This window comes from Colius striatus, chromosome 2 (assembly GCF_028858725.1).
Source record: "Colius striatus isolate bColStr4 chromosome 2, bColStr4.1.hap1, whole genome shotgun sequence".
Lineage (NCBI taxonomy): Eukaryota > Metazoa > Chordata > Aves > Coliiformes > Coliidae > Colius > Colius striatus.
This window is the reverse complement of record NC_084760.1, coordinates 95,841,814-95,864,701: the sequence shown is the minus strand read 5'-3', so window position 1 is coordinate 95,864,701 and position 22,888 is coordinate 95,841,814. Positions and strand designations below refer to the sequence as shown.

The following is a 22,888-nucleotide window of genomic DNA, read 5'->3' as shown; positions in this document are numbered from 1 at the left end:
TCCGAGAGAGAACGGGTTACCTCATGCTTCCATGTTCTTCTGGAGATAAAAGTTCCTCCAAAGGCATATAGCCTGAGGCTTGAAAAATGGCTTAGTTATCAACAGGACAATAGCTGTACTATCTTAAGAAATTCCTCCTTATCCAATACGCTGGGCGCTTTTAAAATGCACCTAGCAGAGATGACAAGGTACCATGTTTGCTCCTAGAAGGACAGAACACAAGATATAATGGGTAGGATGAAGTGGGGGAAGCCACTTCTAAAACCCTCTAGACAGCTCCCAGGGGCAAGCTACTGGCAGCAGTGATAGCTCACCCATGGCAGTGAGCTCCAGTTTCTTACATAAGGCAGCCAAAATTCGTTGTAAAGCATCACTCCTCCATACTAGCTCCACTGCTTTTCAGTGTTGTTGAACTTCCCCTTATATTGAAAAAAAAACGAAAGGAGGGATGTGGGTTTGTAAATCGCTTTCATTTGTCCTACTTATCTCTCTGAAAAGTTATGTCTTCTTTGAAAATTAAGTAGTCCTACCTCTTTGCTGTATGCATGGGAAATACGATTCAGGCTCTGTCTGTCTGCATTTGCTATAAAAATGCTCCATAGAGTTTTGCCGACCAGTAAATTCTTCCTTAAGCTTAATGCCATTACAAAAATTGCACTAGAGAGAACGTTCTTGGTTTAAAAACAAAACAAAAGCTATGTTTATTATCTTAATTAAAAAACCCCTCCAGTGCCCAATATAGTTAGCCAGGTCTTTGTTCGTGAGCATTTATCATCTCAAACCAGGTAAGCTACTGGTCGTTAAAATCATGCTCCCAATGCATTTTACATTGGTAATACATAATTTCACCTGAGGGCTTGCTGCCTACCCATTTCTGACGGAATCTTGCTTGTATTTTCTTCTCAGTATCACAAAAGAGATAGCAATGGCTCACAGAGGAAGGATTTGAGGATCTCCTACACAGAAGAGGGGAAAGAAAGGGTAGTGGTCTTCTGATAGCATGGAAATTTTCACCATTATTTAACCTGTAACTTGCAAGCCAGTGAATGGTTACATTTTTCTCTCATTAATTAGAATGTGTTTTTACAGTACTGGCAGCCTGAGGCCTCTGGGCTCAGATCAGAGAACCACAGCCCTAGCAGGCATAGGGTGAGGTAGCTCCATGTGCCACCCTCACCCCAGCATCTTGCCCTGGAGGTGCCAGAACCCATCCCAACCTCTTCCCTCTGGAATTCCATCCCAGTGAGTCTTCTGCCTTCTCCCAGGTCACACCCAACCTCTTGGCAGAAGATTTAATACCTCATTTTGCTAAAATGCCAGGAAATTAGAATAATTTCTGATGTTTTCTACATATTCCAAAACAAGTCCTTCAGGCTCTCTTGTGCTCCTGCACAACATTCAATAAGTCTTTTTGCCTGTTATCTTCCACATTAACCCTTTCTAATGGCTTTCAAGTGGGAAGGGTCCTTATCTCTCCTTACCAAGGTCAGCATTTGTCTAAAAACGGGGTATTAATTCCTTATTTCTCCTTACCAAGGTCAGCATTTGTCTAAAAACAGCTCAGATTTTTCCTTTGCTGAAACAAGTGTATACATTTTCAAAACAAGACTACTGTTCTCCAGTAAATTCTGCTATCATTTGCTTTTCTTCCAAAATAATTCAGCGCGATGTAAAGTCAAGTAGCAGAGGGGAAAGAAAAAACAATCTAACCGATACTGAGATTTAAAAGTCCTTAATGTAATTCGACTTTAATGAATAGCATATGCAGAACAAGTTAGAACTATTAGAGTTATTTCTACTGTAAATACACTGAAGAGCATTTCACATATACAGGCAGTTATTAAACTCACTCAGCATCTTACAATGCTAACAAAGTCGGTTCACGCTGCTATTTGTTTATCTTAAAATAATTTGGAGTATATTATCCCTTTTATAAAATGCTTACTGCTCATGACAATTTTGCTAAAAGCGAAACCTGTCAGCTCATCTTTCACAAGAAACAATCAGTCTTGGTTGGAGACAGAAAAGCACTCTTTTCTACACTTACGTTAACTCTTTGCTCCACTACTGTGCCTTTTATTTCACCAATAAATTTCTGCAAAGGCTTATTTTAACTGAGAATTCAAAACCAAATGCAAAACAGTCAAATTCTTCTCTCCTCATTTAATAAACTAATTTTTCACTTAGTACTCTTGCTATTAAAAAGTTTTCACAAGTTTAGTATATTCACTATATAAAATTGGTTATACAAATTTAGCACACTCATGTCCTTTCTGTGAGAGACTGAGCATTTTGTTGGCTTCAAATACTTTTGACCTCCTGGGCTAGACAGATAACCTAAGAGAAACTTTTTTTTGTCTATGCGTTTGAACTGAAAATTAAGCAGACTTTCAAGATGTCAAAACAAGCTTTTGATAAAGTGGATTCCCTCCTCCCAAGGAGGGAATGAATGAGTATTTATGCATGCAAGTATTCATACATGAATACTTGTTGTGTCCCATGTTGCACGTTCTACTGCGACCTGATCTAGGTGAACCTGCTTCTGCAGGGAGGTTGGACTAGATGATCTCTCGAGGTACCTTCCAACCCCTACCATTCTGTGATTCTACATGCAAATTGAAAGTCACCCGAGCAGAAGGCCTGTGAGGGGTGCAGCACCAATTCCCGTACCATGGTTGTTCCTTGTGCCAAAGGCTGCAGTCAATGAAACTGTGCTGAAGCTCTCAGCTCTAACTTTCTCAAGCTCATAACTTCATTAGTCTTTCTTAAATAAAGTGTTCTGCATTTACTATTCACCAGTTGAAGCCTTCCAAGTCCAAGAGGAAAGGAACGTGGAGCTCAAGTAGGAGAGCAGACAAGGACGAACACACTTCGTGCAGTAGAAAGGGGTGTCTGTGTGGAGACTTAAGGTTCCCTCAGACTCATTTCAGAAACATTTCAGAGCTTTACATGGATTTGCAAGAAGCTATGTGCCATCACACACTAGCTTACAAGTCAGTTCATGAAAAAATTCACACTGCCTAAAGTGACTGGAAATTCCTTGGACTCTTTAATTTTGTGCGTTTAACTCTTCTCAGAATGAAGCTGTGGTGTTTATATGAGACCACAAATATAATTTTGATACCAGGCAGGCCTGGATTTCAAAGACTACTTCATTAGTTCATTATCAGCTTACAAAGTTTCAGACTTACAGGGTACATTAGAATCAAAACCAGTAGAGAGGAAGTACAACTTCTACTATTATCCCTGCAATTTTACACATAAAAAGTTTAAAATCAGAGTTGCTGTAGGGCTGTGAGCATCGTAGCTGTCCATGCAAATTAAGGCCAAGAAGAATCACATAGTTATTTGGCAACTGGGCTGCATGACCTTGGTATTGCAACTATGCATGTGTTTGTACTGGATGCTTCTGTAAGAAACAGTGATTCTGAATTAACACACACACACACACACAGGGAGCAGAGGCAGACAATGAGAACTGCTCCCTCAGGCAAGTTTCCATGTGCTGCCTTCCCGTAGCTCTCATCAGGTCTTGGTTAATAAAAGTCCCCAAAAGCCCTTCTCTGTCCCCCCTCTATAACCCAAGCTAGCAGTTCTGCAGACACAATTACAGTTCAAGCAAGTTTCTAACTCTCTGATTAAAAGAAATATTCCGGAATGAGGGCAAACAACCTCTTCTATACAAACATGGTTTTAATTCACTGCTAAGCAATACTGGAAGCAGTAGCAGAAGCAGAAAATGAGCAATAAGACAAAATAAGCATTCTTAATAGAGTGGCATCCGGCCACTGTGGGAGGAAGTAACCAGACCTCAGGTAGCAACTACAATTTTTTACTGAATTAAGCTTTATTTTTATGATGACTCTGCTGTTGCTAAGATGTTGCTCTCAAATTACCTTACATACATACAGTATTAAAGAACAATAGATGTGACTATTTTGCAGGGACAGATAGTTCTCCAAAATTTAATGTATCTTTGAATTTGTATTAAAAACACCAAACCAACCAACCAACCAATTACATTCACATTATTAAACCAAGCCAGTAAATAACTTTTCTTATCTCTAGGTCATATGTGGATATTTAGGTGATATGTAGATAAAAACTTTCTTTCCTTTCCTGTCTGCAACTGATGCCTTGAGTGTCTGAGCAAATCTGTTCTTGGGAGTTGTAGTGAGCACCACTGAGCTGTGACAGACCCCAGCTGTGCCCAAAGTCAGCATCAAGGAAGTGTGCTGTGCCTTTCCTCACCAAAAACTCGACTCACCTCCCAGTGAGAGAAGAAAAAGTAGAAAGAACACAGGATTATAAGTACATATTAGAAATGAAGCTGGCTTGGTACGAAGGTAAAATACCCTGTATGAATAGTCAATGCACTTCAACAAGGATGGGAAAGCCAAGTGTTTCAGTCCCAATACTGATGCTGCTGCAGCACTACTAGATCGTGTCCACTGTATAGATCCTGGCACCACTACTATTCAAATGTTGAGAGCTGCTTAAGAACAAATCTGAAGGAATTAGCAAAAGACATCACAAACCATCATTTTAAAATCAACACTTAAAGACAATCAATGTTTAAACCACAGAGGTATAGTTATGTATGTAACAATTTAAAATTCTGACATTATTATTTAAACAGCAGTGAGATAATGCCCTTGAGCAGCTTATGACCATCTCAGTCTGACTCCTCTTTTCAAAGTTAATCCTCCGGGCAGGGAAACCTCTGACCTAGAAAAGCTTAAAGCCTTTTAAACCAGTCAATGTGTTTGGTGCTTCTTGGGTACCTTCAAAATTTGTGAAGCAGTAGTTCTTAATGGGAGCAATCCTGAAGTTAAATTCATCCTTGGTTACAGCAAATATTTATTTTGAACACACAGAATAGTTATTGGGGATGTTTGTTCAGAATCTATGCTCACTAGACGTTCTGAAATCTTTGAAGTGTTAACATGGGTTTAAAGCAAAGTTGAGAGAGAACCTTTGAAGATGCAGTTACTAAAATCATTATTAGGAAACATTGTTGCTGATTTGGTTCGTTATTCATGAATAAGTGCCAAACATTATGAAGAAATTAAGCACTCCAAAAAGGCTTAAAAAACCTTGTATTTGATGTGACAGTTTAATGAATTTTCCATTACGAAAAACTAACTAGCAGTAGGACTTTTCTTTAACCCTGGTTTTACATTGTATTGCTCTAAAGATTTTCCTACTTTACAACAGTTTATCATTAGTTTCCTGATTAGCCAACTAGGAAGTAAGTATTCACACTGTAAATTTTTTGACATTAATTCCAGTATTAGTGCAATTTTTTTGCCCAAGTTTTGTGTATTCTGTAACAGTTCACACAGAGCATTTCCTATAAACAAAGTTGTTCAAATTTGTGTCTGGAAAACTTGGTCTCAAAGATGAATTCTTTGCTGCTCTGTTGAAGACAGTCTTAAGCTTTTTAACAGCAGAGCGTTGTTCAGTACCAACTTAGATATTTAAGAGCATCTGAGATGTGCAGAAAGCAATTCAGAATCCCTTAGTCAGCGGATAAGCACAAGCCAGCTGGGCATTTCCGCTTGCTCTTTTCTAACGCTACTAAGGTAAACATACTCTGCCCTTGCACAGCATTCTACAGCAGTACCCAAATACTGTTTTACATCTTTTTCTGATATTCTATTTTTATGTATTGATAGTTTACAATTGTCTGGAACTTACTTGAAAACATTTCCTTGAAAATCCGATGGCAGCCTGAGTGATCCTAACAATCTCTTTCCAAGCACATTTACTGCCGATTGGTGAGGAGGACATCCAAATACATTTCCAAATAGATACTGTGAGGTAAAAAGTGCTCATAAACTAATGTACATTGGAATTATACCGAAATATCTATACATTCTAGATTAATTTCAGTTTTGATGTTGGGGGTGCACCCTGTTGTAAAATCAGTTTGAGACACACTGAATTTTTTTAATGCACTTTTTTTAAAATGCTCAGTCTCCAAAGCCTGTCTAAAATGGCATAGAGCAAAATCTTTTTCTGAACACAGCCACTCATGGGAAAGAGCATCAGTAGCAAGTTCAGCAGTTTGGTTCAGAGAATTAAAGTATCTGAATATGCACCTCTACTGCAAGATGAAGGTCCTCAGAAAAGGCAATTTCAAAAGAATTGGAAAGAAGCTTCCAACCCTAACTGAAACAGCTGAAGCTGCATCTGCTTCAATGAAATGGTTAGAGAGAAAGTAAACACTTCTCAACCTTCATTAGCACCACCATGTAGTTCTTAATTCAACATGTTCCTAGTTGGAAACCATGTAAGCTGCCCCCATCTCTTCTCCAGTTTCATGACCACATCCATCTTCTCATTAAAAGGAAAGCTCTATCATAACAGATCCACAGCTGCAATCATTACAGATCAGGTGTTTGTTTACCTTTGAGTAGGTAAGAGTGTGAGAAATGCCAACAAGGACTTGGTGTACTTTGCACTCTACAGCAGTAGGTACAGAAATGCAGCCTGTCTTGAAGAGAAGCACTACTAAGAGTAATGAAACAGGTCTAATTACTCAAGCTCATCTCACTGTAAATAGCTGTTAACACCTCACCACAATACCACACTATGCAACCTGGGTAGAATTAAGAAAAAAAAAAAATTAAGCTAGTTTCATGTAGTTGATTTTATTATTACATACTGATAATACATATTGACACAGCTGATACCAGAATAAACCCTTATGGGACAAGTAAGTGCCATAATGCAAATTATGGAACAGAAGATCAATGTAAAGCGTGGAGCCACACAGCATCTGATTAAAGATAAAATAAATCAAAGCTGTGAAAACTTGTGGTATTAGGCTTAACTTTGGAAAAAAAACAAAAAAAAAAGAGGGGTCTAAGGTTAACAATCTTCCCAAAACTCAGAAAAAGCCCTGTGTATTCCCCCAGTAAATCCACCAGGACTGAAATTCCATGAAGACTTTTTGCAAATCCATTGTTTATATCTTGTATATATTTCGTATTCTTCTTTACTATACGAGAGCACAGTAAACTGACCTATTCTACACACATATTGTTTCACTGTTTTGGGGCAAATTATGATCACAACTTCCTCTAGCTTTAAACTATTTCAGCCAATATATATACATATATGTGTAAACAAAATGCCTAAGTAAGGGCTTAAATCAATTTCATAGAAGTATCCCAATTCAGCTATTTGTGCTCTTCAAAATCCAAAGTGCCAAATACAAGCAGCGAAAGTTTCCACTATAGCGGTCTGAAATAACTATCCCATTTACCTTTGTGAATTTATAGAAGTCATTTAAAGCCACAATTCCAATTAATTCAAAAAGGTTGAGAAGAGGAATAACACACTTAGAGTAACTGCACAGCTTGCATGACCCAATAAAGGCTGGAAACTAGTTTAACTGTTTTTAACAAGGAAAGGAATGTACACATGTTGACAATTTAATGTACAACTCAGAAATGGACAACTACTGCACAGATCCAAATTTGTTAATGCATAATCGTATTTGAAAATATACAAAATCTGAGGTTATTACATGAAATTAAAACCCAGTTGTAAAAAGTGCACAGTAAAAACTGAAGGTCATCACTATATAAATTATCCACAGAGTGTGTATTTCCTCATTGAGAGCCAACATCTAAGTTCTGTTTTACCTGTTACAAGTTCTAATTATTTTAAAGCCATTTACAGCACCAAGGCAGTTTTTGCTAGACTCAATAGGACCCTCTGCATCCTGGAACAAACAGGAATTGGACAATGAAGGTTCTCTATCTGCATCCTGTGCAGCAGCAGCAGCAGCTTCTGACGACCCTTGATTAGCTGTAAGCTATCGATTTTTGTTCTTTTTAGAATTTCCCTGCAACAAGAAATAAACAAATAGAACATAATTCAGATAAGAGAGTCTAGACAAATGACACAAAACTTGATGTCTGATAGTTTACAGCTACATCAAACAAAGTAGTACAGTCAAACTGAAAAGAAACAGTCCATAGTAGACTTTCAAAAATGGAAGCTGGTAACTGCTTGCTCTGAAAATCCCTTTGTCTTTGCAGGAATAACAGAAGTACCAGATATTTCAAACAAGCACAACAGTAACTTACTTCAACTGAAACCCATGGAAAAAAGACATTTGAGTTACATTTCAAGACACTTGATTGTATTAACATCACTGATATTGCAAGGGCAGTGAAGGCAAGTCAAATCATAGTTCACCCTTAAGTGCTTTCAAATATAAACCTTACAGGGTAATTGCCTTACATTAAAATCATTTTGTTGCCAAACAAATTTAACTAATTTGGTCTATACAGAGTATTCCTAGTTCAGAAAATATTTTTTTATACAGCTAACCAACTCACATTTAACTTGCAACAAATCTACAAAGCAAATGAGTAGCTTAAAAGAAACTTTTCTGCAATAATTACTTGCTAGCAATTTTGTCTTCCTATTTTCTTAAAGTAACATATGTTTTTGATCTAGCCAACAACTGCTCTCTTCAAGTGATTATGGCTTGAATTGCATAATTTTCATTTCAACTGATTCACCTTCTATGTTCAGTAACACTTGAAAATCCGTTGTCTCTCTACTGTGGTGAGACTCTGAATTACCTCCTTAGGGACAGAGTACCACCGCCAGTCTTAAAAGGATGGCAAGTGAAACATTCCAGAAAACATTTTATAAAACCATCAAGTGCAGTATGCAGCCAAGGGCTTCCCTCTAAAACACAGGAGGTTATACAACAAAAAGTAATTTTAAACATTACAATGCCAAATCAAAACCCTCAGATATGTGAGGAAAACCAGTTCTCTACAAGGGGGCAAGAATTTACTCTAAAAAAAAATTAAATTGCCATCACAGGACCTTTATTTTTTAAGCCTTCAGTGAAACCTGCTTCCCTGCATTCCACAGTTAAGGAGAGTAATGCTAGTTCATTACTTTCACAGCCAGACAAGTGAAGGCTAAAGGTCTGTTCCTCCCTAGAATCACCACAGTAAGATACAGTTTTATCACTGCTTGAAACAGCAGACTTCCGAACTTTTCATTGTTAACTTCAAGTTAAAAAGTTGTTTCTCATAAATAAGTAGACTTCTTTGTTGGAAAATAATTTAAGTTTGCATTTTAAGTTAACCTAAGAATACAAGTGGCAATCATTCCTACATGAGAGACAGATAAGACAGAATATAGAAATATAACAGATTAAAATAATAGGGGGCAAGAACAGAGTATGCAGCAACTGAGAGAAGTGAAGAAAGGACACTCCTACCAATAAATTAATTATGAACACCCAGTATCACTAGCTGGATTTGCAAATAGTTCCATTTCTACCACATATAAACAAACAAACAAGGTGCTGATCTTCCCTCAGGGGGTACACTTGGAAAGCCTACTTTGAAGCAGTGACATCAAATGTTTTGTTATGTTTTGCAATAATTTTTTTCTTCACAGAAATATACAAGAGCAGGTTTGGAGCCTTCTTTCTAACTGACTAAGAACAAGAACTGTAGCTTGGGAATTAGTTTGTTAAAGGGGAGTACTGCAGGAATGCCAAATGCAACCCACAGGCCTCTAAACTACAGCCATTGCTAATGTGAACACCTAGCAACTTACCTTACTAGCCATCTTTAGTGTATCAATTTCTTCCCTTTGCTTAGTTAAGGTTTCATTCATACTGCAGAGGTGGTCACTCATCATACTTAACTGATCCTCATAACTTCTCTTTGTTGTCATCAATTCATCCTAAAGGAAAAAAATAACAAGCCTTTGCTCAATATCAGCAAAAACTGGCAAAGCAGCCAACTTCTATCTCCACTATGAAACATAGTCAACAGCTATTTTTCGTTTACCTGAAGTCTCATGCATTATCTCTTCCCTTTATTATTGCTCTGTTTCCTTTATAATTTCCCCCCACTTTTTACGGCTTACATAAAAGACTAACAGCTAAACTTTTCCAACATTGCTTCCAGCCAAGAACAAGTGTAGTTGACAGGATTAGAGCATGGCCTGTACATCAACACATGTGGCATACAAGCTGAAGGAATCGGCCATCCACATGCAGTTGCAGAGCTACAATCTCTCTGGGATTAGAGCAACACAGTAGGATAGTGTGCATGACTACAACACAGCAATGAAAGGATACAGACACTTAAGGAAGGACAGGACAGAGGGGAGAAGTCATGCTTTACGTGAAGGAGTGGTCTGAAGGCAGTTAAGACCTCACACGTAGGGATCAGAGGAGAACAAGAAGGGTGATATGGTAAGCATCTGCTACAAGCAGATAAAAATCTCTCAACCCCAGAACCTGATCCTCATGAGGGATTTTAACTACTTTGACATCTCCTGAAATGGCAACAAGGTGGAATGCAGGCAATTCAGGAGTTCTTTTGAATGTGGTAAAGAACTTCTTGATAATAGAGATCAGAAGGTCTAAGAGATGCTCTCTGCTGGACCTGTTACTCACAAATAAGGGAAAGCTGGTCAGGGATGTGAAAGCCAATGGCAGCCTTGGCTGCAGCAACCATGAGTTAGTAGAATTTAAGATCCTGAGGGAAGCAAGCAAGATGAATAGTAGAATTACAGCAACCCTAGATTTAAGAAGAATAGATTTTGGCTTTTTCAAGGTCTGCTTAGCAAGATCCCAGGGAGAACTGCCCTGGAAGTTAAAAGAAAGCTGAATGATCAAAGACAGAGCAAAGAACCGTCCAATGCTTAGGAAGTGGACTAACTGTGGCAGAAAGCCACAGCTATACAGGAAACTCCTGATTCAACAGGTTGATCTGACCTCTCTGCTGTGACCAAAGGACAGGACCTGATTACTTTCAGAGGATCCTTCCAATCTTAACAGTCCTATGATTCAATATTATATAGACTACTAAACACATAAATGGTGCGTCTGCTATCTTTTCTTAGGAAGTTTAATATGTAATTGGAGATGGACATCTCATGCTGAGTTGGATCAAATCAAAATAGCGCTTTGTGTTTATGAATAATTCTTTTAAGTGTATATCATTAGAGTCACTTCCTCTATGGAGCATTTTAGGTACTCACCAACTCAGACAGGTGAGCAATAAAGATGTGAGCTAAATATAAAGAAAACACAAAGGCATTCATGAACTGAATATTTACATGTACTTTACTATTGGCTCCTCAGCTGTATGGAGGGGAAGGACCAAGAGACAGGACATTCACAGGACACCTAGCGGAAGAGTTTATTCTCTGTTGTTACCAACAGCTTCTTAAAGATTGCCCATAAGTTATTTTTGCTTAGTATTAAGCTATCAGTGTCAAAAAAACACTGACATTTCTAGGACTTTCAGCCCCTGGTGCTAGTAAGGATTTAAGAATTCACTGTATCATCTGAACTCAGTCACATAACCACACCTCTTGACATTAAAAAAAACAAAACATTTTCATAAAAAGCCTTGACATTAAATGTGCTAAAAAACACAGCCTTGACTCCTATAACCTTTTCCTTGCAAGCATGTTCCCATTCACCTTAATACCTGGGATTTCAAGTATACTCCTTAAGTGTCTTTGGTACATACCAGTCAGGGTTTTACATCACTTAACTAAGGACCTACTAAAGGCATGATCACATTTGATGGCTGTGGTTTTTCTCCTCCAGCTTCCCCTTATACACGACCACGAAATGCATCTGTTACATTATATTACATTTTACTTGCCTGTAACCTACTGATGTTTTGACTGGCTAGTTTCAACTCTTCTGTGAGGGATTCCTTGGACTTCTCGGCTAAAGACAGTCTTTTGGCAAGTGCTCGACACTGTCAATCAGAATAGGACAGGGAGGGTAGAAGGGAAGAAAGTTAGTTCCAGAGCATTGCCTTGTGCCATCTTTAACTAACTGCTTTGGCTGCTTCCATCTTTCTGTAACCCTTAGATTTTCAAGCAACTTAGTTAGATCTTACACACGTTTTTAAATGCCAAGGTGATGTTACAGTTAACATTATTTTTTTTGTTTCATTTTACAGAATTACCACATTGCTAGTCCTCTAAAGACCATATTTTTCCACATAAAAACTAGGAAATATTTTACAAGTAAAAAGCAACACAAACAACTCACTTCATACATTGTTCAAATATCAAAAAAAACCCCATTCCTTCATACTATGTCATCTACCATTAGAAAAAGTATTTAAGAGGATTCGCTCTGTCAACCTGGAGCTTTTGTATATTGTACATCACTTAATTACACACATCAAAGCGGCAACTACATTCAACAAAAATTACCTCATGATTTGAAATTAAGACAGGAAACCACAGATACAATATATCATTCTGTTAATTCTCAAAGTATAACTTAGGCATAAGAGCCAATTTCTCAGTGGACAGCTGTTTTCATCACTTTGTGGTACACTCAAATATTTTTGAGTATCAGCAACACTTCAAGTCAAAACTAGCTTGATAACTAAAGCCAGCTGCTTCAGGCTCCATGTACAAACCTATACATGACACACATACTTCTTCAGACACCTGAGACAAGACTACTAAAGAATTTATTTTAAAAAACAGACTTTCTACAGGATCCACTTTTATCCAGACTAGACCACAGTCAAAACACATATTCCAGAACAGATTTTTATGAAACATTATGTTATGTATATTTAAGCTCACTGTCACAACACTCGCCTGTGGAAAGTTCAAAACCAGATTTACTGTTTTCAGTTCAGACATTGCCTGAATGCTTACCTCAGCATGAAAGTGTACTGATTTGCTGTCAGCAAGCTGCAGATGAGATGTAAGTTCTGCTATCCTTGCCATATAGTGGGTTTTTATCAGGTCTTCACGAGACTCAACATCTGGAGCCTGGCAAAGCAAAAATTTAAGCAGACAGATAGTTATGTTTAGTGGATTGAAAAACTGCATCACAACACTGTACTCTATATGGTTTTCTCCTCTTCTGAGGCTTGGCTACTCTATCCAAAAGACATTAAACTTCCCAAACACAACAAATTACAGCAGATGTCTCTGCAATTTGTCACTGATGGTGACTCTGAATTTCAAACTTCCTTAAGGACAAAGAACTGAATGAGGATGTAAGAAGTGAGCTTGATTAACACATCAAGTCTCTGATGATGATCAAGTCAAAGATGAAAATACACTGCAGAAGTGAACTGCTTTCACCTACATAAAAATTTACTGTTTTTTTCCCCAACAAGGAAGAACTCCTTCACATAACTAAATTTCTGAAGGGCACAACAGTCAGAATTTCTAACATTGCATGTTCCAGAAGTTTCTTTAGACATTTGAACTTAAAAAAAAAAAAAACAAAACAAAATGAACACAACTCATTGGGTTATTGCAAGTTGCAGAGTAACCCACTACAGGCAGCTCTTACACAGCTTGCCATTACCCTCAAGTTCAGTGCCATGCAGTAGCTTCTAGGAACTTCTTACATCTGTTATTAACTGGGCTCCACCCCCCTCTTAACCATAAATTCAGAAGAAAAGGAGGAGTAAACTAAAATACACATCAGTTCCCCACAGTATCAGAAAACGGAAAGCACTGAATCTTACTCTGCTAAGGTCCTGCTGGGGCAAGCGTTACACAGAAGTGCTAAATAAAGAGTAAACATTTAGTCACGTGGTTCAGTGTGATCCCTGTTTTGGGATAGTCTGTTCTTAAAGTGTTAAACACCAGGCACTACATTCAGTGACTTTTTTGCACCTTTAGCACTTCTCCAGGAGTTAAGAATTGAAGCTTGGAATGCAGTTCAGGTTACTGAAGTACAAAACAGACCAATGCATTCCTCAAATTACAGAGGATAGACCTGGTCCACAGCTCACACTGCTCCAAACTGTTTACAAGAACAAAACATAACAGTTCACTAAACCGAAGAAGAAAATGAAGAAATAGATTTCAGAAACTTGAACCTATAGTATACGGACAGTGTGTGTATATATATGTATATACATGTATATATGTATATATATGTATATATAGACACACACATACACATACACTATATATATAGTATATAGTATATATAGTGTGTATATATAGTATAGATACTATAGTGTATATATATATAGCATATAGTATAGTATAGTATATATATAGTATATATACTATGGTATATATAGTATACTATATATATAGTATACTTACATAGTTGACTCGTGCCACTATACTACAGTGTTCTTGGTAATTAGACATTTGGAATAAGTTTAACAGAATCAGAATTGAAGTATTTACCAGATGTACTTTGATAATGTTTAAAACAGCATACCTTTTCATTATCAGTAGTTACAGTCAACATTCCAATCTAGAATAAAGAAGAAAATACACTTAAGCAAGAGCTCCAAAAATAGATACCATAGCTGTAAGTCGTTTCAGCTTCAGTCACAGAAGGACTGTAAATTAAAATACCTTGCAACAGTTAAAACTGAAACCAAATTTAAATACTTCTACCTGTAACATAAACAAGGGTAATAATATACATGAATGCCTTGAACAGAATTAAAGCTGGCATCAACTCTCCAAATATATCCTTTGCCTTATGATGTACACAGGGAAAAAGCAATAAACATGACAAGACGCAGCCAGCTTGTATGATTACACAGCTGCTTCATTACATGAAATTCAGGGGTACATTAGTACACTGAAACATTACTTTTCATGTTTAAGAACAAGGAAACCCAGCTGGATTTCTTGAGTACCTTCTGAATTACTTTTGACAGTTCAGCATGAAGCACTGACACAACTCAAGCAGAGAGGTGTGTGCCAATAGCTAGTTCCATGAAATAATATCTTCATTAAGAATCGGAGAGGTTTCCTCTGATCTCAATGAGACTATGGATTTAGGTTTATAGGAAATATTTATAAAATATGTTGACTGATGAGTTACATTGGCTCTTTCTAGACACAGTGCTTATTCTCATCCAGCACCTAACGGATTGAATAGAGGATCAAAAATCCAATGTGCCAGTTTGCTTCAAAGTTCGAAACAATCCACTGGCCATTTTTACAATGGAGCAGGCAAGGGGGGAGAAAAAAAAAAATTTGTTGAGTGCTGAGTAGATTGGTTATTTCTTACAGATGACAACCCTGTTGCTATCCCTTCAGAAGCAGCATTTTAGAGAAAATGTCAACTCCTTTTAAATACTAGTAATAAATAGGAAAAGACCATTTACCAACATAGAAGAGCAAGGACAGAATGTATGCCATACCCAAAAGTAACTTTTGAACCCAAGTACGAATCTACAAAGGTTATGTAAAAATTAGCATTCCAGAGAACATTTAAAGCTTCAATACCCTCCTCAGGTTAAAATTAAGCTATAGTAAACTGACTTGTACTAAGTCTTATAACCTATTTAAGAATACTAATTAACTACTTCTGTTTGCTTTAACATACCTAGAGACCAATAGAGCACTGGAAACTCAAAGCTGACTTGAAACATATGCTACTAGCAAGGCTTCCTAACTACAGTCTGAAAAACCCACAAGTTAAGCACCTATTATTTCCTTCTCAGTCATACAAGTACAGGACCACAAAAATCTCCATGATACTAAGTACAGAGAACAAAGTCTCAAAAACCAACTAGTTCTAAATTCTGCAGAGTATTAGCAAGCAGCTTTGCAAATACAAGAGCCCAAGTGTGAATGCATTTCAGCATAGTCAAAAAGCTTTCATTATTAGTGCTCCACTGATCAAACAGTACTAAAGAAAGTGGATTTTTCTCTTTTGAAGCAAAAAGGTCGCTCACCAGACTAGTACTCTCAATAGGTTCCCTTGGACTCTTTTCTGTGTCTTCCTTCTCTTGTTCAGATATGTTTGGCAAAACAGAACGCTCTTGAATAGTTTCAGTTAAATGTCCACTAAGAGAGTTCTTCAGCTTTTGGTTTTCTTTCTCTAGCTTTATTTTAGCTAGCTGGGCTTCCAACATCCAGTGTTCTTTTTCTTGTTCAAGTTTTGCAATTTTCTCCAAACTCTGCTGGACCTTTAGGGAGGAAAGTTTACAGTCCAAGTTATTGAACACAACAGAATAAAAAGCCACACATAGGAAGTTTTTGAAGACAGTATTATTTTAAACCATTACTAAAGTTAACTAATGAATAACGCAGCAGGGAAAAAACATCAATTCAAGCTGTAAGCCGAACTGTGGTCATGTGTCAAAAACAGCCACGTTATTTAGTTAGTCTGAAACATGCACCACAAAATTACAGGTCACAGAACCTGCAGCATCATATTACGTGAAAATTCAAAGGAGAGAATGATTTTATGAAAACTCTGAAGATATATGCCTGGCACTATGCCAGAAAGACAAACAATCTCTCCCTTCCCAGCCATCCCTTGTCACACAGAACACTTGCTCAAGTAAAAGTCAGCTGTGGAACAGTACACATCATATCACTCCACTTTTCTGTTGAAATTCCCTTCTAACTCACTTAGAATATTGCCCTCTATGAAAAAAAACCCCCACACTGAAGTCTCTCTTCTGTGAAAGTTCAATGACAGTGTCCTAAGCACCACCTGAGCATTCAAGCTAATTAAAAAAAAAAAAAAAAAAAATCAGTTTCATAGATATAATGAGATAGGCAAATTATGTAGGTCTTTTAAATATCTTTCAACCTCCCTCTGTCTCACCTTCCAGAAAAAAAAAATGCACACTGCAAGAATAAACTGTAATCTAATAATAGGCTCTAACTGAAAAAACATTGTTCTTAACCAGTGCTAAGATGCTCTGCATAATCCAAAAAAGTGCTCAAAACAATACATAACATTAGAAATTAATACTTCAGTAGCCCTTATTCTTCTTTATTTTGCCTTTATTTCAATTATTAAAGATTGCCTGACTTCTTGCAATTATAAATGAAGACATGAACAGTATAATCCTGTCTCATATAACTACATATACAAGTGTTGGATAACCCAGCCTGACAATGACTACTTTTTACTTTCAAAACTCTGCAAGTAAGACACCTGCTACAATCTAATTTTAAGCTTCAGTATATACATGTTAAATACAACAACAAACATAAACACAGAGACTATTTCATACTACTTTACCTTTATTAAACCTACTATATGCTAGCAAAATTTACACCAGAATACCTGTTGTGCAAGACCTTCTCTACTTTCTGTGGAACTCAGAAGAACTCTGCGATTGGCTAAAGCCTCTTCATAAGGCACCGAATCTGAACAAGGCTGCAGAAGGACAAAAGAAACGTCAAAACACGTTTCATAGTAGACCAGAATATATATTCTACCTTTTCTCTTATTGCCCTCCTTACGTCAGTAAAAGGGAAGAAAAATATTTCTCAAGTATTTACCAGTCAGTAGGAAAAAAAAAGTGGCTTGCATTCACAAAAAATACTGTCCCAAAATGAACAGCTGATTGAAGAATGCTCACAAAACTCCAGGTTTTAATTACGGATTAAGTGCATCTTAAGGTCCACTTTACAGACATTAAAGTGATCTAATAACAACTGTTAAGCACACCATCACTTGATTATTTGAGACAACAGGGAGATCTGGCAGTGTTCAGTGCTTTGGTTCAGCACCTTATCTCCAGCACACCTCCATTCGAGTTGCCTTTTTTTCCTGTTGCTCTCTACTGTCTTCCAGTGTATGCAAGTATAAAAGTATGACGTCACTCACTCCATATTCCTGGTGAATATGGGAGGAAATTTAAATAAGCAATTACCCTCTTCTCCTTGGAGTCTTGGCACAGAAATAATTAGGGGAAATGAGTAATGTCAGAACTGCCCTATATCCTCCATTCTGAGAGTAACTACACTCTCTAAATTTTTCAACAGCGTTATTACTTTAAGGGTTCCATTTCCTTAGCCAAATATTCTCATCTAGAAAATCTTATCCATTCCAAATACTGAAAATCCTTAGTTTGTATTCTCTTTGGCGTAATCAACTATCAACAGAACCATGCTTTCTCTGTAGAGGCATGTTAGCTGAACAAACCTTCTTCAAAGACTTCATGTAGGCAACTGCTTTTTTCTTATACTGCAGCATACACTCAGCTGAAAGAGGGCTGATGAACTCTGTTCCTCCTTTGGGGCCACAGCTCAAGGAAGTAGTGAAGTGATCCAAGTTGTTGCTAAAGAATGAAGCAATCTAGATATATCAAGAAAAGTCATTTTTTAAATAAAATTGACCAGAAAGGTTCACCAGAACAATTACTCTTCCAAAAGAAAAGGCAAGTATTTAGGGAAACCAGATTTCACAACAAAAACATCAATCAATCTACAGGCTCTTACACATAACTTAGACCTTACTAACACAAAGCATCCTCTTCATATTATCTACTTTTATCAAAACCTATTCAGTTGTTTTTAACTTGGAGCCTGAAAATAGCTTAGAACAAACATGGCACTACAGATTATTAACATAAAGAGGAATCCAGACTTCCCAAATCATTCAACTAGAATTTTTCTTTAAAAAATTAAAAGAAAAAACAAATTAAAACCCCATCAAAAACCTGCACAAGTTAGAGTATTGTCTTGAAGCAAAAATATTCATTACCTTGCTCACTCCATTTGTTAAAGCCACAACAGAGGATAAAATACAGTCATTTGTAGTTATGAGTTTCTGTGTGGCAGTTGGAATATCTTGTTCTAAAGTAGCCTTCTGACTGTAGTGCTTGGAAATATCTGGGAAAAGAAAACACACGCATTTATGTCCAATCACAATTTTTGTCTACCTCAGCAACCATTTTCAAATTCAGCTTATGACTCCTCCTCTAAGTAAGTTGTTTAAAAGCGTAGTCTGGATACTCTTAGTTCTTCAGTATACTGCCTTAGACAACTGTTTATGACTGTACGAAACAGACGTTACACCAGTTACACAAGGCAGAATAAAGGTGTATATTTAAGTGCACTCTGTATCCCAAAAATCATAGCTGTTTAGGGCATTCAAGCTCACACTGAACAAGCACTCTGTTTCACAAATACACTTTGCATTTCCACATGTTTACACTAGTACATTTAAAAGTAGAATTTTTAGTCATGTTCAATATGAGTGTTAAGCTTACATGACTTATTAGGGAAAAGTATTCTAAGTCTGTCAGAGCAAATCTAAGACACTACCAGAAATTCAGAATGTTCCTTCCTATGTTCTAAAATTCTGTCAGGCAAAATTAACAGAACAATCTTCAGAATGGAAAAAAAATCCCACAGAACTGTTTAAAGCTCACTCACTAAAAACATCTTAGCATAAATATACTAATTAATTTCAACAGCATCAAAATTTAAGACGACTCAAGTATTTATGGTGTAAGAACAAACATTCTCTATGTAATCTAATTAAAAATATATAATTATTTGGCAAGGGAACATTTTGCACCTATTTTACAACAAAGTGCTACAGAATGGAAATATCTCACATCACCACCACAAGTTATAATTTGGAAACTAGTTTGGGTTGGGAAGGAAAGGAATAAAGAAGTGATAAACCAAGCATTTTAGAGTATCAGAGTGTCAGATATTAAGCACAACGTTTCTGTCACAAGCTAATGAGGAGGCATCTTATTTACAAGTACGTAAATGGTGGATGTCAGGAGGTTGGGACATTCCTTTTTTCTGTGGGGTCTAGTAACAGGACAAGGGGTAATGGAATGAAGTTGGAACACAAAAAGTTCCACTTAAGTATAAGAAAAAACTATTTTACTGTTCATGTGAGGGAGCCCTGGCACAGGCTGCCCAGGGAGGGTGTGGAGTCTCCTTCCTTGGAGGTCTTCAAGATCCACCTGGGCGCATTCCTGTGTGACCTGATCTAGGTGGACCTGCTTCTGCAGGGGGGTTGGACTGGATGATCTCTAAATGTCCCTTCCAAGCCCTACCATTCTATGATTCTGATGGCATTCCACTCTGTATGCTAGCTTCACTACAGCTATGAAGTTCAGAAAGTAAGTGATATTGCTCAGGAAAACCTAGAGCACCACAACTAAATATTACAGCAACTTAGGAGACCAAAGCTAACAGAAGAGAGTGAAAAAAATGCACATGTCCAAAACAAGTAGTTAATAGGTTCAGTTTAATTTCTTTGTAATGGCAAGATAAATCTGATTTATCACATACTATATGTTAAACACCGTTAAAGAGATAGTACACCTGGGTTATGTTAAAGGGAAAGAAACAGAGCTGAAACATTACAATATTCCTGTACACTTACCCTTTAAAATGTCATGAAATCCATGAAGACTTGTAGCAATGTTTGTAAACACCAAGTTGTAATTAGTCCTAAGAAGTCCTTCTGGTTTTGTACCTAAGGGTACCACATAGAGAGGAAAAAACAACCACCACCACTGAGATTTAACCATGAATGAAAAGCTTTGAAAATAATCTAATTTCCACCTACTAGAAACATTTGCATGGAGTATGAAAATCATAACAGATTCATTTACTTAAACTTCTCCTCCAATATCAAATGCATATATAGTAAATATTGCTAGAGTAGGTAGGTAAACTTCCAAGTTTCCTAAATTTCACTCAGATTTTACAAATATCAACTGGTCTGATCTCAAAAAACAATCACGCATACAGAAAGATTTTCATGTTCATTGCTGTAGGAAGGACCATCTGGGTCTTTCTAAAGAGTAAAGACTGAAAAAACCTGAAGCTATACAATAACCGTTTCTTCATTTTATTTACAGTATGTATTTCCCCATATACATAAAGTTTTTATCTGATTTTATTTAGTCATTATTATGAGAGTTCTAGTTTAATAACCTTATGAACAGGAGGAGCTGGAAATGATAATAAGCAATAAAGTGTAGCTTATTAACAATTTCACGATGAGATGACAAAGACATACTGTCATTCATAGTATAAAAACTACAGTCATTTCTTCTCCTCTGCAGTACAACTATCTAAAATGCAGTACATGTGACTGCTTGGTAATTTCCAGGTGTGCACCACGCCACATCTATCCAGAAGGAAGAATATGGAGCATGAAAAAACCCTCACTCTACAGCACACTCAGTCTCCCAGCCTGGATAAAAGACAGTTCAGTACAACACAGAACACTGGACAACCTGCCCTGAAGTTTAAACTGTACCTAAAGAGTAAAGGTAACTTTGTTTTCTTCTGTCACAGCAGTAGCATTTAGTGTGTAAGTGTGTATGGTTTCAAACAAAACAAGAACCAACACTGATCCAAAAGGAAAAGTAGTACCTCCCAGTCACAATGTAACCAACTGAGCCAAAACTAGCACTTACTTGGTAAGGCAAGAAGACTAATGTATGTATGTAGCTTCTCAAAGACTGCAGTCAACCTTTTCATGTCTCTCTGTAGCTCCATATTTCTAGCTCTTAAAGCAGCTGTGCAAAGAGAAGACTCACACTCTTCTTCCAAACTAGGAATATATGAAGTATTTTTTTTAAAAGAGCAATCCTCTTAAAACACAATTTCATGAGTTACGGAGTTGGTAACTAGCGTTCTCTACGTCCCCAGTCCAAAGTAACAATAGACTAGGAATTTTAGGGGAAAGGGAAAAAAAAGTTTTTAAACTACATGTTTTGCTACAATGCCCACCTGAAAAAAAAAATGCATAACCATAAGGCTCAAACACCAGCAGGCAAAAAAATAAGTTCTGCCTTTTAAGCCAGAGTGTTTTAAAGGTTGACTTAATATTTCAGTTGTAGATGTTACAATGCTGCATGCCTGATATTTAGCTCTCCTTTAATTTGATCTATGGAATCAAAAGTACCTTTTTAACTGATAAGGAAGAATCTTTCTTAAAAAGCATAAATATGAAGCTAAATGTTCTGAGAAGACCTTCAATTTCACAGCTGTTTCCTAGGAGGAAAAACAACAACACGTAAGCATTTTTGCTAGGCAAAAATCTTTTCCACTACTACAAACAAGAAATCTTACCAGGACTGTCACAGTATCTTCTGTAATACTCTCAAACAAGTGCAGCATTCCTTCCTCCAGAGGGCGAACGTACGAAGCGTTTTCATGAAGGTACTGTGAGAACTGAGCACAGAGAGGTTTTAAAATGGTGCTTGCTGAAGGCTCTGGGAAACTCTTTCAAGTTAACAATTGAATAGCCCACTTCAGCAAAGCACCTGTCATCTGAAACGATCCCCAAGATGTCAAAAGTAAGACATAATAGTCCAGTGACATACAGCAACCTCTTCCACAGGACACAAATACACACCTTGAGGAAAAGTAAGGAATAGCAAAGACTACAATGAAAGCCCTGACGAAACCCCATGGGGGGCTTTGTCACAGCATCCTATCTCATTTTAACTGCCACACATGGCTCACCAAATTCCTGCTTTTAAACATTCTTGCATTCTTTGCTCAACTCCATTACATTAAGGCTAGATCCACGCATAATTAAGCCACCAGAATAAACTATCCTGCCTTCCTCTGAGCTGTTGTTTTGCCTCACAGTCCTTGTCCTGTGCATCAGCACAATCATTTGCACAGCTATGCTGTACAAAGTATTGAAGATTAAACAGAGCTAAATCTGAGAACAAGGGATACATTTTAATCTTTATCTGTATCCATCTCAGTTTTCAACATGGGGCAAGGCATGCTTATGCCAACACAAAAAGGATGGATCTAACCAAAAGTAGAGTTCTTACTTTCAAGAACTATGGTAGGTTTGGACAATTATGAAACTTTGACCTCATACAACTGCTTGGCTTTGCTAAAAATAGCTCCGGTAAATTTGGTGGCTAACTTCGCCTTCCAGAAAAGCATATTTGAGAAGAAAGGTGTTTACTCTTGGACACAATCAAAACACAGCAGTACCATCACTTTCAGTTTTGATACCACAGTATCACAAAGTTTTTTCCATAGATTGAAATAGTAGTAAAAAATTATCTTGGTTTTATTTTTCCCCACAGAAACATACCTTCACCTCTGATTATTTATATCACAATAGTAGCTAAAGATCCCAGGCAAATAG

The 22,888-nt window shown here is 37.2% G+C and overlaps 1 protein-coding gene across 1 annotated transcript in view; it reads right to left on the bottom strand.

Moving 5' to 3' along the window:
* Positions 1-3,781: 3,781 nt before the first annotated feature.
* The window catches only part of PPP1R21 (protein phosphatase 1 regulatory subunit 21), a 35,292-nt gene continuing 16,185 nt past the window's right edge, over positions 3,782-22,888 (bottom strand). The window contains exons 10-22 of the mRNA XM_061991556.1: positions 21,844-21,945; positions 21,677-21,765; positions 21,186-21,322; positions 20,141-20,233; positions 18,494-18,621; positions 17,933-18,085; positions 17,069-17,161; positions 15,720-15,953; positions 14,243-14,278; positions 12,703-12,819; positions 11,679-11,777; positions 9,607-9,735; positions 3,782-7,858 (exon numbers count right to left, since the gene is read on the bottom strand). Of these exons, the coding sequence (XP_061847540.1) occupies positions 7,829-7,858; positions 9,607-9,735; positions 11,679-11,777; positions 12,703-12,819; positions 14,243-14,278; positions 15,720-15,953; positions 17,069-17,161; positions 17,933-18,085; positions 18,494-18,621; positions 20,141-20,233; positions 21,186-21,322; positions 21,677-21,765; positions 21,844-21,945 (1,440 nt within the window). The 3' untranslated portion in view covers positions 3,782-7,828. The remainder of the gene's footprint in view (positions 7,859-9,606; positions 9,736-11,678; positions 11,778-12,702; positions 12,820-14,242; positions 14,279-15,719; positions 15,954-17,068; positions 17,162-17,932; positions 18,086-18,493; positions 18,622-20,140; positions 20,234-21,185; positions 21,323-21,676; positions 21,766-21,843; positions 21,946-22,888) is intronic.